At 37.7% G+C, this 18,921-nt stretch overlaps 1 protein-coding gene across 6 annotated transcripts in view; it reads right to left on the bottom strand.

Annotated features, from left to right (window-relative positions):
* The window catches only part of PSPC1 (paraspeckle component 1), a 73,128-nt gene extending 56,178 nt beyond the window's left edge, over positions 1-16,950 (bottom strand). For 4 of the 6 annotated variants that reach the window (XR_012584906.1, XR_012584907.1, XR_012584908.1 and 1 more), the window contains exons 1-6: positions 16,431-16,940; positions 14,262-14,563; positions 11,508-11,603; positions 10,303-10,499; positions 5,285-5,369; positions 4,194-4,302 (exon numbers count right to left, since the gene is read on the bottom strand). Coding sequence is in view for 2 of the 6 variants with exons in the window: in XM_074569928.1 (XP_074426029.1) it covers positions 2,178-2,204; positions 4,194-4,302; positions 5,285-5,369; positions 10,303-10,499; positions 11,508-11,603; positions 14,262-14,563; positions 16,431-16,814 (1,200 nt within the window). In the remaining 4 variants the exon portion in view is untranslated. Of the gene's footprint in view, positions 1-2,162; positions 2,205-4,193; positions 4,303-5,284; positions 5,370-10,302; positions 10,500-11,507; positions 11,604-14,261; positions 14,564-16,430 lie in introns of those variants that run through there. The other 2 variants (XM_074569928.1, XM_074569902.1) reach the window with 2 other exon arrangements.
* Positions 16,951-18,921: the final 1,971 nt, after the last annotated feature.

Raw genomic sequence — 18,921 nt, 5'->3', positions numbered from 1 at the left:
TACTTGAGCAGCAGTGCTTCTGTGCAAGAAAAATTAAATGAAAGCAAAACAACATCTAGAAATAATTCTTGAAAAGACTAGGAGACAAAAAAAGTTAAGTATTTAATATACAAAGTCTTACAGGAAAAAACAATAAGCATTCAGAAGTTGAAACTCACAAGAAACAGTTCCTTACATATGCAAGTTACACTTTAAAAAGGGGGAGTTTTCCTCGGAGGGAAGAGGACAAGGACATCCAAAAAACTCAACTCCCTCTTTAAACCACCAGTAAGAAGAGTTGCAAGCTGTAGGCCAGTATCACAGCTATTAAGTACAATACCCATCTGACACTATTTTGCAGCTTTACTACAGAATTAAATCTGTGCACCATAAAACTAAGACTACAACTCCACCTATTTTGGTCTCTTTTGTAGACACATGAAAATTATTTTAATACACTAAATCCAAATCATTCTCTTTTCACTCTTTTAAGTTGGTGACATGAATACAAGTATTTCCAGAAACTGGAACTATTTGGTAAAAAGGCTCTGATTGAGATTTAACAATGTAAATCTTTGTAAGCCATTCATAATTGGATAATAATCATTGCACACTTTGAATAATTAATATATCACTAGCACTCAGAAGTAATATATTCTTTTAAAAAATATTTGTGCTGCTGAAAAATAAAATATTGCCTCCAATCACCATCATCAAGAAATATGTAAGCAAAATAAAAATCAGCAAAATATTACAGGAAAACAAGTTTCCTGATTAAGCTATTATGAAATTAGAATGCATATATATATTGAGCTGTAACAGATTTACTAACCAACTTTTACAAAGCAAGGGAAACACCCTAACCAATACAAAAGTGTTTATCAATAAAACTTATGTACTAAAAATCACACAATAAATGGTCTAGGCATTACTAGGCTGCCTGTTAGATTAACAAACAATGCAATGAAATTTTTAATGTACAACATCGCTATGGACAAGAATGCTTCAGGAAGAGAAATTCCCACACAGAAAATATTTTTATCATCTGTAATTAAACTGAGCAACTGGTAACTGATTAAACTTGATTACAAGACGTTTTTCAAAAGTAGTTATATTGAAAAATCAAAGCTTAACAAGTTAGGGAAAAGACAGAGAAAGAAACTTTAAAGAGGAAAGCCTAATACTGCAGCCTTATATGAGAGGTTTCAATTCTGGTTGTTACTGCAGTCATGGCACTTACCATTTATGTCCTCCTTTTATACTGAACAGTAAAAAGGGATAGGATATAAGTGAAGGAAATTTACTTTTTTCAAAGCTTTTAAGAAACAAAAACAAGGATTAGAGACAATTATTATTTTTCTTCTAAATACATAGTTGGCAGAAGACTTGCAATATGTTACAGGGATTATGCCACAAGAGTTTATCAAGACCTGATATGGTAGAAACCATCCACCAGTACCATAAAATACAATTTTCACCAAGAAACAACTTTTAAAACAGAGAATAACTTTTTTCAGTATATGTACAACAGTAATCTGAAACCAGAAGTAATTACCAGATGGAGTCTGTTCACCATGAACAAGTATTAGTAAGAATAAATAAAAAAGTTTAGTTGTATAAGAAATTCTAGTAAATTTAAAAAAGATTTGATGTTTCATTTTGCAATATCCAGAAATGGTTTACAATTCTGCTGCAAAATGCAAAGGCTTTTCCAATTCCCATTCACACTATAGAACTTAAGTACAGTTATCTAAAGACATGTAATAATGAACCCCTACAAAATGACAGGACATGTTTAGAGTTACATAGCTGCCCTTATTAGAAACAGTTGCTAAAGAAAGTAAATTAAATACATCACTTCCAATTGTTTTAATTCTTCTTCTTAAATTCAAAGGACATTAGAAGTAAAACATAAGTCAACACATGACCAGATTACTAAAAACTAGTGTGAAGATTAGAGAAAACAATTGTTTTAAATTATTGTATTTTGCCACTTCAACTTCACATGACATTAAAAAAAACCCAAACACCCGTACCACATATTCCTTTTTATAACTTATAGCGCTTTTGGAAAGGTTGTCGCTGTACAGCTACATCTATATATTCTTGCAGTGTATTAATTAGTTCCAAATGAGTACACAGTTCCAGTAATGCAACTCAGTGGGAAAGCTACACTCTTCCAAAGCATTCTTCCACCTTTACCTTTCCTCCAAAAAGATTTCATCCTATAAAAGTCGCAAAAATTATGCATAGTGATTGAAGTGCCTTCCATTTGAACCATTCCTCTTCCCTTCTTACACTACATCTTTGCCACGTCCAGCACACCAACTTGAACAGTTTCTATTCACATAGAGTTTGGAATGTAAAGATGCAGATAAGCACAAGGATGGCCAAACTGTGGCAAGCAATTCAAGCACAAAGGCTAAGTAACATTACCTCAAGACAGCTGCAAGAAGAAAACCAGTTGCTGTGGGTCAACGCTATCAAGTTTTCCCCAGCACCACAAGCTGCAGGATATAGGCCACAATTTCCTAACAGCAATGGAATCTGGGGGAATTATGGCCATCTCAAGCCTGTGGGTTGGCTCCCCAGCTTCCCCTTCCTGCAGCGCTCTGCAGCAAGTAGCATGGGTCTAACAGATCAGCCACAGGAAGATTTTGGCAGGTAGCTTATACGGTCAGAAAGTCAGGCCACACCAAAAGATGCTATGTGAAGATATTAAGGTGGAATGAAATTTCGTATCTGGCACTACAGAAGTTACAATCAGTAAGTGCTACTTCTAAATTACATCAGACATTGTAACATGCTATTTCACAAAGTATGTTTAATAATATGTGGGAACACACTAAAGGATAATATAAATTTTGAATTCTTGATCTTCATTACCCCAAAGAAAAGACATGCTGAAAGCAGTCCTCTTTTACAGCGTGAGCACATATGGAAATAAATGATTGTTTTCTGATGCATGTTTCTCAAAACACAATCAGCAAAATCTACTGATAGCTGTTAGTAACAAAGGAACAATTGTCCTTCCTCCCCATCTTTACTAAAAACACTGAGGGGCAGAGGATAGCAGGGAAAAAAGATGTCCTGCTGAAAACAGGAAATCCTGTATTTTCTAACTTCTCTTTAGGATGTCTCAGAACATATAAAACACATTCTTCTCAACCCTACAGAAAATGTTATGGTATAGAATGTAGAATAGGTATTTCTTCCACAAAACACAAAATCAGAAAGTATCTAAGAAACCAGCAGTTCACTTTTGATTTATGAATCAAGTTGTACTTGTGAAAGGGAACAAAATTCCCTCCTGCAGACTACAGTTGTTAGAATAATGTAAAAGAGAATCGTGTGGATCACTTATTCATTGCTTCCTCACTAAGAATAGCTGTAACAGTAAAAGGTATCCTTCTCACATGAAACTAAAGCATTCACAATACAGGTTGCATTCATTTAACTGCTTTGGTTGGTAGAAAAAAAATCATACCCTTGACCAAAATAGATCATCACAAAAGTTTAGAAGTGAGTCCTCTGACACACCGTTTTGCTAGTCCTGCAGGACAGTCTCCAGAGGCAGAACACACCTAAATTACTAATATAAACAATGTAGAAATTATAGCAGAGGACAATTTTTTTCCCCACCTTTATAATCTTTCAGTCTCCTTTAGTAAAGATTTTGAAGTTTTCCTCATCTAGTTTTACAACAACTCAAAGTGGAGAGTGATTTTAGGCTCCACATGAAGTTAACGGTGCCCATTTTGCTTCTCAAGAGCATTATTCTTAATAAGTTAAGCATAAACTAAAGCAAGCAATTCAAGCAAGCTTAACAGCCTGAACTGGTTTAAAATTTAAACCTTCAGTCAAACTAGGGCACCTCCCCATGGAAACATCATTTATTTCCATGACCTCCCACTTAGAAAAATTCTATTATTTTACTGGAAAAATTCGTTTCCTGAATAAAAAGTCAAATTATTACCAGAACACCTTCACTTAACTGAAGCGTTACGTCACCAGTGTGTAGGAAAAACAACAGTGATGCCATCGCACAAGAGAATAACTACATTACTAAATTTGTACGACTCCACTCATGAGAACAATGGAATACTGAAGGTAAAACAGTAAACAAGAAGGCAGCAGCTCAACAGTTAGAATATAAAAATATGACAAAAAAAAATCTTTTAGAATTTGGACTTCTGTCATAGAATTTTACTTACATTGTCCATGAAATTTGGTTTAAATCCTCCCTCCTGCTGTCGTCGTAACTCCTCCTGCTCCCTCTGGCGCAGCATCTCTTCTTCACGACGTCGATGTTCTTCTTCATGTCTAGAAAATTTTTCAAAAACCATGTCAACTTAAGACTCTTGACCCGTTCAGGCTTGTACTCAGTCTCAGGAGATAAGATCAAGCATATAAACAAAACTGGCCATTATTTATTTTTTTGATATAGTATAAGGCACTAATCTACTCCACCTGATGGATTTGAATATTACTGAAGTATTTATTCATATTTTTAACTGGAATATAGGTAATTACAATACTAGCATATTCTGCACCTGTTCTGTCCACACGTTGCTAAGCAGATTAAAATACTTCAGTTTTAAACAATTCACTATGGATTAAAACATTTCAATACGGCCAAAAGACAGATTTTTAACTCTACAAGGTGTCTGTGTTTTTTCTTTTTTCTCATTTACACTTCTTGTGATATTTAACATTTAAAGTATAAACTCAATCAACATGATGATACTATGTCTATTTTCTTAAATTTTAGCAGAAGCATGAAAACAAGTATTTGTATGAAACAGATCTTAAAGGAAAAATTGTTTGCTACGTACCAGAATATCAAGTGAAAATACCCCCCAAAATCTCATGTCAAACTATAAATTTGCAATGCTACTGTTCCGCATACAGACCACCTGCCCATAAATCTTAGAAGCACATTCACATCTATTACAGCTATGCTTCAATCACAAGGCTAAAATAAATATGAAATAAAAAAAATTACATTAAGACATTTCTACACTATTTAGAAAGCTCAGAAACTTACACAAGAACAGAGTTGAAATAAATGAAAAAAATCAAGAAATACTTGAAACCATTCTTTTATATTTGTATAACTGATCATTTTTTCTGTTCAAGAACATTAACAGAAGCATCACACATTACGTTTTTGAAAAGCAACTTTTTAGCAGCAGAAACATTTCTACTTTATATAAAAAGCAAGCTCTACAATCTAGAGTATCTAAATTCACACACACCTACAGCAGCTGCATGCCACATGTTTGCACACGAGAAGAAAAAATACCTCAATTGTATCTGCTTGCGTTTTTGAAGTTCTTGATTTCGAAGTTCTTCCAAACGCCTCAATTCTTCTTGACGTCTCATGAGATCTAACAGGAGTAAAAATGTAATAAATATAAAAGCTGCCAATCAAAAATGTGGCAACACAAGAAACTGCTATTACTGTCAGATTACAGTTTTAACATTCAATTTTTAAAGAAATTTCTCAATGCGTTTAACTAGTTTCTTCCCATAAAGCTAAGTCTAGTATATGAAAAAACACTGGATGCACAGCACACAGAAACATGGAAAAGTACAGGACTAGCAAAGCCTCTGAAGCAGGTTATGCAAACAGAAATCGGAAGTCCTCAAACAAAGAAAAGGAGAAAAAACTCTCAATCTCTTAAATCACACCCTGGTTTTACAAGCAGGCCAACGCATCAATTTTCTTACAACGCTGTGTACTGATAAAGTCACACCAGCAACTAGTACAGTATGTATGGGCTTATACCCTCCACTACCTGTTGCAGACCACTGCATGGCACACATCAGAAAAAAATGGTATGAACTTCATGTGCATGCAATCTGAGCCTCCATAGAGATTTATTACATGACTCTGCTTGTAGACAAATGACTAATCTTTTAACACTACCAGAAAGGAACAGCCATATCTATCCTCTTAAAAAGCACTTAAAATGCTCTTAAAAAGCAGGGCACAACTAGCAGTAATTACGTTTGCTGTACTAATTTATGACCAGTCACATTATTGATGTCTGCTTGGAAATTTATGCTTTCTTCAATGAAAATTAATCCTACTTTTTGTTAGAAAGCAGTTGTTCGCCTTTTCTATCTTCTTAGGATATTGGCCACATGACATTATTTATAGGAACATTCCACTATAGCACCTATTACATGCCTTTTATGTGTCAGTTCAACTACTCTACACATTCCTCTTTGCATTTCTTCACTATACTAATTAAATAATCTTTTTAGCTATGGAAACCACTTTCCTCCAACTTACACCAGCATATATTATTACAACTTAATCTTTTACTTAAATGTCCAAAACCAACTACAATGTCTCATACATTTCACCAAAACATCATTTATTTGTTTTTTCTAACAAAAAAGATTATCAGATTTTTACTCTCATAGCACCCTTACTGACATTAGAAGTCCTTTCTCACGCACATTTTGCAGGCTTGCTTTTCCAATCTCTTCTGCAAAATTAACACATTTCACACTTCAATAAAATGATTATATTGAAGATTTGCTCAAATCACAAAGCCTGAGGGTTGCTTCTTTCCAACTGTGCTTGGCCATAGAAGGCTTGGCCACTGTTACCCTGATACTTGAGCAGCGCCCGGGGAGCTCAATTTTGTCCACTGTGGGAAAAGATGTTTCCTTTTCAGTTCTTTGTTCTTTCAAATTTATGTAGCATTCCCTTTTTCTTTTGTTAATCCACTGGCACAGGATTTCCTATTTTCTCTCTACCACTAATTGCCAGAAAATTATCATTTACTCCCCTTTATTCTTAAAGTGTAGAGTCCTACTTTTTCTAGTCTCTTTGTTTCCACAGCACAGAGCTGATTATTGCATTTCCTGAAAGTGTCAATATTTTGAAGTTCAACATTTTCATTTATGATTTATGAATTTATTTCACAATGGCAGAATCTTGGCACAAAGCCTTGCTAGCCAGATGAAATACAGATCTACAAGTTTGGGCTGTGCACAGAGCCATTCATATTAAAAGATCTGCAATGATGGTAATTCTGGACTGACATACATTGAACACAGGCCCCTTCTCTGAACAGAAGAAACCTGCACTAAAGCAGCTGTGAAATAAAAAGACAGAAAGCATTATCATTAGCTTCTGCACTTTCTTGTGCTTAAAAATGAGCAACTTCATTTTATCCTCAATGTTCTGCACAGGGCAGAAGGTGAAAGTGTACTCTCACCTCAGAAGTTAATCCTGCAAGTAGGGATACCAAGTCCAAAAAGATTTTTAAGTTGTTTTAGCTGCTTATTTTTCCAGTTTTAAAAATGGAAAACAAATGCCCATCTTCCATACAACTGATAAAGAATTAAGCTTCTGGTTAAATTCAGTCACATTTTCCAGTATTTTCATGAACTATTTAACCACCATTATAAAGAGTATTTACAGAAGTCTGAAGCATACCACCAACATGTAGATCAGAAACATCATGCCAATTTACTTACACATGGAAACACGTATTCTGCTTTACAAATTACTTCTGACTCAATCTGTCAAAACACGACACTTAAAAGTGAAAAATTACACATATCAAACGAATGAAGTCTACCTTCAGTATTAATACCACACCATAAAAACCTGAGTACTTAAGCCCACATGTTCTAGTTCAAGTCCTACTATCTGTCATGAAGCAATTTCTATAAAACCTTCACCTGCAAGAGTATATGGACTGTAGTAAGCTCACCCTTCCAATCTTCTTTTTAGCTCCTAACAATTAATATATCGTTTCATATTTCAGAATAACTACTTCAATACACCTTTCAATCTGTTGTTTGTGCAACAGGTATACAAAAACACTAATTGTAGGTTCTGATGCCTCAAAAGCTTCATTGCACCTTTCTTAAAAACCCTGTGATGCAATCTCATTAATATAATTAATATTCTTGGCATGGTCTGAACTTACACACAGAGATACTGTTCAGACCAGCAAGATTTCGAAGCAACCAATGTCTGAAAATAAATACAAGAGAAAAAAACCACCTTATTTTCATATACAATGAAGCTAGAGAGTCACCAAGATTAAAACAGAAGGAATGTTTTGTTTACTAACCACTAGAGCTTGGCAAATTAAACAACTGCAGGTGAATAAGCAGAAATCTAATTATCTGAACAAAATTCCAAGTTATTTGGTACCAATGACACAAATGGCAAAAGAAAAAAACCCTCCTCTCAGAATAACAAAAAGCATGTTTCCTCACTGGAATATTAGCACCAAAAGCATTCATATTCTAGTTGCTCTTTAACGGAAGGGGTAATTCTCTTCCATGTAAAAGTGGAGCTTAATAAATGTTCAAAAAAAGGAATATTTTTTTCCTTCACAGAATCCTTAAAAGAAACCTTAATATCCAAAACATGCCTAAGCAGTTCTCCCATGTTTTATCATCAAAACCTTTTCTATCCAATCTGTATTTTCAGCACTGAACCATCTTCACCAGTATCAGTCACACATATACACAAAATTAAAAATGTGTGTCTAATTGAAAAGAGATTGTGTACTGTGTATTATAGGCATTGTTGTTATATCACATTAACTTTCACATTCCTCATCTGTAAGTTATGCCTATGCTTACGTGCAAACCAAATGCTTTAACATTTTTTGCTGGAAAATAAACCAAGAAACAACTTGACAGTTGTCATTTCAGACACTGCAATAGCTATTCGGCATTTCAAAACAATTCTGTATTTTATTATGCTCTGTATTTCAGTACAAGATCTTATACAAACAGTATGGTTTCACACTAAAAGCAAGCATGCCTATTTAGAAAAAACAGGCTAAGAAAACTTTGTCCTAATGACAATTTTCAGTTGCAGTAGATCTAAGAATACTATATAAAAATTAAATATACTCCTTTTCTTTTCCAGTTATGAAAATGTTTTAAAACATATTTTAAAAGACTATGTGTTTATACTCAATATATCCAAGCATTTAGGTACTTTAATTCCACCAATTTAGTGAATACTCTAATTCAGCTCACATAGGTATTTTCAACACATCATTCAAGTCAGAAGAAAAAATTAAGATAAACCAGTCTCACACAGGGAGGTCATACTACCGACAAAAATGTCCTTATAAGCATTACGTAAAGCCAAAAAATTGCAGCAGACAGCTTGTATGAGTTACCTGGGTTTAAGTTTAGAAATGCACCCACTACTTAGAATCTCAAGAAGTTCAAATTCCTTTAAAATGCCAAGACACCCTTATTCAGCCTATCACGCTAGTTATTGTACTGTCTTATGATCTAACACTCTTAGGGATAACAGTTTTTTTCATGTAGCCATGATCTCCCTTAAACTAAGATTTAAAAAAGAAAAATACTTCAGTGTTCCATTCATGCAAACAAACCTTGAGATCCTTTCCAAAAGATCTGTAATATATTAAAACTTGATCCACTCAAGTCTTGCAATTTAGCAGTCATGCAGAGGAAACGAAAAGCAACTAGTAGGTCAATAGTTCTGAACTGGAAAGCAGCGACTGCATGTCCACAGCATTTTGGGAAAACCTGTTTTGGGGAGAAGGCTAACAAGCAGGAAGTACCAGACACTCGCCCTGCTACTGTCCTCTCTGCCCAAGAAACACAAGCTCCACCCCGCTCCATTCTTAAAGGTAGGGCTTGAAAGCAATTGCTTGAGGACTTTCTTCCCCCAGTGCTAGCAGAAAATGTCCAAACAATTACAAAAGAGGGATATATGATCTTAAAATTTCAAGAATGACTGAAATTCACGGCAACTGTGAGTTATTTTGAGTTGTTACATACATATAATACTATGCACACACCAGAATTCTCAGCTGGGTTTCAAAAGAAAAAAAAACAACATTAGCTGCTGGAACATTTAAAATCATACCAGTGGTGCACAGAACAGCCAAAAGAAGCATGAGCTATCATTTTTTAATTTTTTTTTAATTTTTCCTGCACGTTGCCCACAAACAGTACTTAGTCCTATCTAGTACCATAAGCAACACCAAAAATAGAAAATAGTTTTACTCATGAATGTGAAGCTACCATTCAATTTTTTTACATAAACTACTTACACTAAAAAATTTAAGAAATGAAGAAAACAAACCTAGACAATCACCCCTTTCTCATTTTCTTAATCCCTGCAAATCATCAAGGAACACATGTAAGGAAAAAGATTACTTCCTTTTTCTCAGTTCAATGCATTTAATTAAATAGCGTCTGGCAAAATCTCTAAGTTTAACATACAGCTACATGCTACACAGAAAATCTGTGACAAAACAAATTTAATACTAGTAGATTATCTGATTTTACCTTGCCTCATCAGCATTAGTTGATGCTCATGTCTAGCTGCTTCCATTTCTGCCTCTAGTTTCTCTTTGGCTTCTCTAATGTTCCTGTCAACCTGTTCACGCTGTTGCTTTTCCATCTCATCAAGAGCCTTCCACCGTGAAGCATACTCAAACTCAAATGTTCCAGGCTGAGCAAAACGTGGAGGCTGTTCTCTTTCCCTAATAAAAATTTTGCAGTTAAAATGTAGAGAAGGACACATTTAGATCAACAGCTGTAACAGCCAAAGAATTTATAAACAATCACTTCAAGTGTAGATCTGACTTTAAATCAACCTGTCAGATGACTACATTTTAAACCAGTGAAAGCTTAATTCAGCTGCTAAGACAAGTAATGTGATCAGAGAAATTGTCCAAATAAAGATCTGTTCAATTTATATAATTTTAACATAAAAATTCATGTTTATATCAATATAAAATACTAAGCTGCAACACTAAATTAACTGTGTCCAACCTTCTAAAACAAGCAGTCAATTTATTTAAATAAATATCAAAGCTTACTAGACAACTCAGAATATTATCCAGAATCTCTAAACATTAAAAGGTGCCAACATTTTATTTCACATTCTAACACTAATATTGTAACTTTTTAAAAGTGGTATTCTACAGCCTTACCAGAACAAGCATTTTAGCTTCAAGCAACATGATTTCTAAATGGCAATCAAATCTCAATATTAAAAATTAATATTATCAGATGAGGTGTCTTCTCTTCCACCTCATGATCAAAACTCAACTTTCTCATGTCATGCTCAAAGTTTTACCTGAACCATGGAAGCTGCAAAGATTTTACACTCCACTGACTTTACAAACAGTTAAGGGGCTATTCAGGAACAAAAATATGTGGTTACACAAATCACTGCAGGATTAGACCACACCCCTAATCCATAAAAGACTGCCTTGGCTGGCAACAAGCTCCAGCTGATTTCAGTGTAGGCCAGGAATCTGTCTACTTTAGTAAATGCACCGCATCTTAAACCAACAAGGTAAGTCTGAATTTTACTATGATTACCAAATCTTGGCATGGCCCTATTTAATCCTTCAGCACAAAACAGCACAACATATCAATACTTTCTGTCACTGAAGCGCAAAAATAAAAATTAGCGTATATTTACCAAGCTAACTAAGTATCTAAATCATGTTTTATAAAGTAAAGCTAAACACACAACTTACTTGTGATACTGTTGTGTTTTTTGCATCAGCTTCTCTGGAAGCCCATCTTCATCATCAAATTGCTCCATTGGTTCTACAACAACAGGTCGAGGTGTTCTGGAAGACAGTTTCAATTTAACAACTGAATCATAAATGAAGTAGATAAAGTTACTTTAGTATTTGAGGAAACATTCCAAAAAGCTAACATGTCATCTATAATTCCTGTGTCTTGCAAACTCTTCTTAAATTGTAGTATTCCAATGAATGCTGATTTTAAGAATTATCTTTGAAAATAATTGTTTCTATACTTGAAACCAGCTATTCCACATAGAAACCACAACTTACTTCATGTAATTCTACTTGCTATGAAGTATTTAAAGATTAAAAAAAATATACCAAAACAATTACAATCAAACAACTACAAAATATTTAGGAAGGAACTAGCTTTTTGTTTTCAGTGAGGGAACACAGGGGTCATGATTATATTGGGAAAGCACCAAACAAACCCAAAAAAGAACAAATGCAACCCATTCATATTTCCGAGAATATTAAACGTTTCTTTTGAAAGTTACTCTACAATTGAAAACAGCTTGAGAATTTGGCATTAATATTCCAGTGATAATTACAAAAACAATTTCTCCTTAAGTTATTTAAAACCCATTCTTTGAACAACTGTACTCTCACAAATCAGAATCCTAATTTATCTTTGAAAACATGTTCCTTGAATTCTCATTATCTGTAGTAATCAGAGGCAAGTATTAGCCAGTACTGCCAAGAATAGCAATATAAGGATCCTGAACTGTGTAAAAAGCTCTCTGCATCAGTCTTGGGAGCATAGTACACACCTTGAAGAGGTAAGAAAAGAGCTAGTGACGCTATTTTCAAAACGCCGGCAACCTTTTATTGTGTTCCACGCCTTTATTTCACTTTGCAGATCTTTTCACAGAAAAAAATCAGTATATTTTAACAGCAACAGCTGAAAAAGAAAACTTCCAGCAGCAAGTGCAGATTGAAAAGGTGATCTGTGATTCCAGACTTCACAACTCAACAACTCTTTCTCCTGATGTTACCTGCACGTCAATTCCTGGCAGTACTGTTATTTAAATGCAACTGAACTGTGGTGTTAACAAGTTATGATTTAAAACAACAAATTTAAATCTCTCATTAATGCTTCAAATGCCTAGTTTTGATATATTTAGCCCATGAATTTAAAGATTTTCTTTTTATTGGGCAAAGAGTTTTCAGCTAAAAGTGTAAAATTTTAGATTCTGAAGCAAAGCATAAAAGTATCATGGCAGCAGATTGATGCTAATTATCTTTGCAATTGTGCATTAGGGAACATGTCAGCCACCTAAGCAAGACAAAGATCAAGTGCTTTTTATTCACTCAGGCCACAGTTAGGTGGCCATTTCAATCCAGCTAATCTATCCATCTGGTAAAACAAAAATACCCTCCCTCATATCCCAGCTTCTTTTTCCCTGCCACCATCTCTCATGCCAAGAATAGCTCTCATGTAACACAGAACTAGATTAGTTCCCTAGTTTGGCTCACCATGCTTCCATTCAAATACAAATGCCAAGAAAACCCAGGGGAAGGGAACAAATTGCTGGCACCAACTGATAACAATAAAGACATGTTCAGATTGAATATACTCTGTAGCCACCAGGTCAGCTCCGTGGCACATAAAATTTATAAGATTACCAGGAGAAAGAGGAGTTCCAGACCCTTTCCTCACCTGCAGTCTTCTCCTGGCAACATTCTCTCCTCTGCTGGATCTGATGTTCATAGCCCCCATGTTATCATGTTAGCAAGCACCTTCGCGTGTTTTAACAGCCAAAAATGAACAAAAACACAGCTGAACACTCTTTTGTTCTTTTAGCAAGCACAAGTGGCTTATGGAAGTATCAAAATCCTCAAGCAGATAAAAGACCAACAGTACAGCCAGGGCAGGAAGAGAAAAAGAACTACAAATTCCCCAATCTGATGTCAGCAAGCTTCCATGCCTTGTTTTCCCAAATGAAAATCAGGAAAGTTTAAAAAAAATAAAAATCCTGAATATCTATCATTTCACAGAGTCTTTAAAAAAGCATTTGAAAATGTTACTAGTGAATGTGTTAAAGCACAGCAGTTAACAACTGTCTTCAGCAAGTACAGAAATAAGAGACAAGTGCTGTAATTTGCAAGCTTGCTTGCCCTTGAAATAGAAAGTTTTCCAGAGCTGGTTGCCATAAACTTCTGCAAATTCTAAGTTTTCATTTAAAAAAAAAAAAAGTAGTACTTCTGGCCTTTCAAGCCACAAATAAACCTTTTGAGATAGAAATAAACACAGGAACACTTTCATGAGTTTACAAGAAGTATCAGCAATGTAGTGCACTGTTTTGCTACAAAACAGAGGAATATTATTTTGTCACATTGTTACTGGGATCAGGAAGAGTACACTCAGTGAAAATGAAGTCTCACTAGAAAAAGTCCTACTATACACAGAAGAAAAAGTAATATTGTGTATATATATAAGGAAAAACAAAATGTTGCTATCAGACTTTCATATGGTAATTACAAGTCTTAAAAACAGTAAGCAGAAAAAGATGGTTTTCCTGACCAAAAATAATCAAATCAGCATAATTGGTGTAATCGTGTAAAACACTTTAATTTCTCACCTCACAGCTTTCCTAATTTGAAAATAAAATAGGAACTACGGAATACCCATGAATGTAGTTTTCTTTCACATCAGAAAGATATACTCGCACAAATTCAAACAAAAGCCTGGGAACTTACGTTGTTAGCAAGAATGCCCCATCACTGCATCTTTCTAGAGCTTTCCGTGCTGGAGGTTTTGCTGCAAACTCTACGAAACCTTTTCCTGTAGCTCTGCCACGATCATCTACTACAACAACAGCTCTTTCCACTGGCCCAAATTGAGAGAATGCTTGTTCCAGCAGCTCATTAGAAACCACAGGTGAAAGATTCTTGACCGTTAGGGCAGCTCCATGTGTAGCAAATCGAATTCGAAGTGGTCTACTCTTCAAAATAGTACCATCAAGTTCTGCCTTTGCTATTTCAGCCAGTGTCCTAGATTCCTTTTTCAAGATATAAAATATTTTATATATTTTATTTTCAAAGACAACAAATATTGCTTTTGTGTTCCCCCACCACCACCCGAGAAAAGTAGCAATGTCTTTTCCTTAACTTGAGCACATTAGCATCAGGGTTATTTAACTCCCCCCCGCGCCCCACAACAAAACACCAAAGTTCCTGTCCACTGATTGAAAAAAAATATGCATTTGTCATCCCCTACGATTTATTCTAAAAAAAACACATCGGTGCAAATTTTTGTTGGACATTAGAGAACTTAAATTCTCATTATGATACATTTGTGCTGCTCTGCAAAGGCTTTCAGTACAGCTGAAAACTTGATGCTTTTTCATATTTACCTACACAAATGCCTATATGTCGCACCCCTAGCTCCACATAGTAGGAAACAGTATTTTCAAGTATGACCATACAAGATCTAAAGTGTTTTGGTTTTCGTTTGGGTTTTTGTTTTGAAATAAGCAAAAATATCCCACTTGCTCATTACCATGATGAACTCTAAATTGATGTCCAATTCGAATTTCATCAATAAATGATGAAATTACCTGCTTTGCTCATACATTCATTCTTCTCACATTTATGGGATTTCTGCACCCACATCCATGAGACAGTCTGTAGAACTGCCTTTTTTCTCATTTCAGACATTTCCACCGAGTTTGATACCTGCAATCCCTTACATTTAAGGCAATTATTCTCATGGCCATTTTCTCCACAGTTCAACTGACTAGGCAAATTGTTAAAAAAATAACATATTCCCTAAACGTAACGGAAAAGGGAAGTTCAGATAAAAGCTATATCTAATCTACATTACATACAAAACTGAGTAAGGACACGTAAATATATCGCACTTCCTCCAGAAAACTGCTATTTTAGGCTGAGGGATTCTCAGGGTAAAAGATGTACGGCAGAGTGCCACAAGCACTTATCTTTAAGACGACAACCAAAAAGAAAAAAAAATCCTAACCAGTAAAATATATGGAAAAATCATAACTAGAGACACACGCAGAGACACTAAAGCTATTCCCAGACTGATATAAATCAGTTCATTCTAGGCGTGGCAGTCATGAAAACTAATCCTGCACATTAAATTGACATTTAAATACAGTATCATAAGCTTTTCAGATTATTCCTTTTAAGCGTGCTCAACTTGAGCACATTTAATCGAATGTTGTATTATCCCTAAAAATCTAGTCCTATCTGCACACAAGTAATTTAAACAACCCGAGGTCCCATTTCTTTGCAATTTTTGTATTATATTGTTTGTTTTCACGATCCTAGAGCAGTAGTATTTCGAAACAATCCTGTCCAGTCTTTAACTGTGTTTTCATAAACGAAACTTATACTCTCAATGAACTGCACAGGCTGAAATTTGCCTCTACGCAAAGAAGGATTTTTGTCTAGTCTTTATGTAGGATAAATTCTCCCTGTTAAATAAGGCGAGCCTTTATGCAGGTATTACACGAACAAAGCAGATCGCACAACGACATCCTCCTCCATTCCCTGAAGAACTGGCTGCCGGAGTCCCCGTGGCAGCAGCACGTAAACGGTGACTGGTGGAAGCGCCCCCGAAGCCGCGGGTACCGCGTCGAGAGGAGGGAACCTCAATGCGAGGGGCTGGGAAGGCAGCTCACAAGGCAGGCCTCCCGCTTGGGTATACGGAGGCAAATAGGGGAGGGGGAAGAAGGAAGAGGAAGCGGAGGGAAGAGCGCTAGTAGCAAGGGGAAAGACAAGAGAACGAGGGGCAGCTACTGTCTTTTTTTACACCCGCCCGACAAGGAAAGGCGGGTGGGGGGGAGCAAGGGACAGACGCCCCCGGGTTACGGGGCAGCCACAGAGGCTCGCGCGGGTCCTCACCAGGCGGATGAAGCCAAAGCCACGGTCCCGATTGATGAAGACCTCGCTCGGCTCCCCATAGCGCTCGAAAAGGCGCTTGAAATCTTCCTCCGTGATATCAGTAGGCAGATTCCCGACGAACAGTCGGCAGCGCTGCGTGTAGCTCTTCTCGCCAGGTTTGAGAAAGCTTTTGATATCGATGGTAAACCCAACCTCCTGCTCTTCATCTCCACCTTCCTTGCTCGGCACCAGCGCCATGGCCGCCGCCGCCGCCTCACTCTCCGTTTCTAGGCCCCGCAATCCCTTCAGGTTGCCGCCGCCGCCACCCCCCCCCACCATGCCCAGGGGCGCCGCTGGGGAGCTATTCTCGATCCGCACTTGCTTCAAGTTCCTATTCGCTGCCATATTCAGACCTCGCTGCTTTCTCGCTGGTTTTTCTCGGGGAGGACACGGAGCCCGGTTCGGCGACCGCCGCCTCCGACCCTCCACCAATTCAAAATGGCGCCGCCACCAACCTCGACGAGTTGTAACGTCCCTGAGGAAAGCCCCGCCCACCCCCGCCCGCACCACCTCTCCCGCCACTGCGCCTGCGCGTTGCTGGGCGCGGGGATGGGTCCGCGCATGCGCCATCCTGAGCGGCCGTGGGGCACCGGGGGTGCTGATGGAGTCCTGTCTGCCTGCCTCCCTCGGGTGCCGTTGTTCCCTCAGCTCCGGTATAGACGCGAACTCGCCTCAAACCATAAGGGATCGGTCTTCGCAGCTGCGGAGACAGATACGTACCAGTGGGCTGCACCGCCCGAGAGGAAAACCGGCCCAGAAGCTTCCTTGCTAGCTCGGCTCCCTCGGTGCCTGACCCGCCTGCAGGGAGAGCAGCCATGTTGGATTAGAGTAGGGGTCTCAGAAGCGTCCAGGTCCTGCAAACTCTGCGGCAGTGCGTCCACAGGCAGGAGAAGCCCTTGCTGGGGTCTCCTCTGAGGGAGAGGCAGGCAGGCGGGGTGCCCCCGTGCAGTCTCGCTGCGGGAGAGGGTGGGGGGCATGAGGCCAGAGATGCTGAGGCGGCTGCAGGGGAGCGACCCGGGGAAGGAACGCTGTGGGATGGTACGGGAGGTGGGAGGGAGGCAGCACGGGGAGCGTTCACAGAGTTAGATGTGGGAGACAAATCTGAGCGGAGAGAGGCCTTGTTGCATCTGCTGCTCGCAGACAATTTCTTACAGCACAACAGCTTTCATTATAAAGGTGATGACTTTCTTACGAGAGGCGTGAAGTGAAAAGTTTCCTTCCTTGGGCACGCCATCTTGTAGCTAGGACTACGTGTGTCTCACGCACAGCGCAACACTACAGTTTTCTCTCCTCTGCTAGCCACCCAGTTGCTGGGTTTGATCTGTGTACTTCAACCAGTAATTCAACTGGCACATGGTTTCTCAGACAAAGAGCTTATCAGTCTGCCTGAGGCCTCATAGAAAGCCTGATAATCAGTTCTTGGCTCTTATTTCCATAGTAGTCTGAGTGTTTCAGGTGCCCACATAGCTTTGCATCACACAGGGGAACTCCTGGACAACAGAGCAAGGCTTCAGGAGAAGTAATATTTGTTTTATTGATAACAACTATAGCAATTAAAAAGTCCAGACAATCCCATGTGGTTAATAGTTACTTCAGCTAGTGCATGGCATGTACTGTTCTTTTGAAAAAGCAACATCAAGCATGATACACAAGAAAAAGTTAATTCTGCAACAGGCATGAATCCGTTGCTCAGGGATTTTCCTGTCTGTTGAGGAATATTTTAAGTTCTTCTGCCTCGTTTTTCCATTTGAGGCACAAGAAAGATCTCAGTCCCTTTCCTCCAATCTCTGAGTTTGTACCAGGATGTGGAGAAAACATGAGTTCCTGGACAGCATGTATTACTTTATCAGCCCACCTGTTTCTGAAGCAGGCCTGTGGGGTGTTGGGCATTGAACTGAGAGCAGGTTTAAACCTCTGAAAAGCAGAAAATAGAGATGGTAGAGGAAGGGTATCTACTGACAGCAAAGGCAGGAAGCCAGGCAGTGTAGGAACATGAGGGAGGTAGTAGTATGGGACTGTCCAAAGAGCTATGGTTTGTAGTATATTTAGGATTCAATAACAAGTCTTAAGACAAAAAAGGAACGACTTGGAGCAAACCAATAGCTTTTAAAACCTGTTAAGCACGTAAAAGCAGTGAAACAGATGTTAGAAATAACGTGACTATACGTTGTAGAGAGCGAAAGTGCAGTAGATAGGAAAAGGGAGATGTGTAGTAGTCTGCTTGTTAAGTTATTGCCATGGTGTAATAAAATTGCCATGGTTTTCAGACACAGCTTTCTAAATCAGGTTGGTAATAAAAGCTACAACCATTTAGATAGGCAACAGTGATTTCCTCTGTACTATAAAAAAGTCTAGAGGAGGAGCAAGGAGTGTTTACAAATTCCATACTATTCTTACCTTTCCTTAGCTGTATCAACCTCTGAGTAGTAAATGATGGTCCAGGAAAATAGAT

This window comes from Larus michahellis, chromosome 1, assembly GCF_964199755.1.
Source record: "Larus michahellis chromosome 1, bLarMic1.1, whole genome shotgun sequence".
In the NCBI taxonomy this organism is placed as follows: Eukaryota; Metazoa; Chordata; class Aves; order Charadriiformes; family Laridae; genus Larus; species Larus michahellis.
The sequence above is the reverse complement of the archived record's forward strand: the minus strand, read 5'-3'. Positions and strand labels throughout refer to the sequence as shown.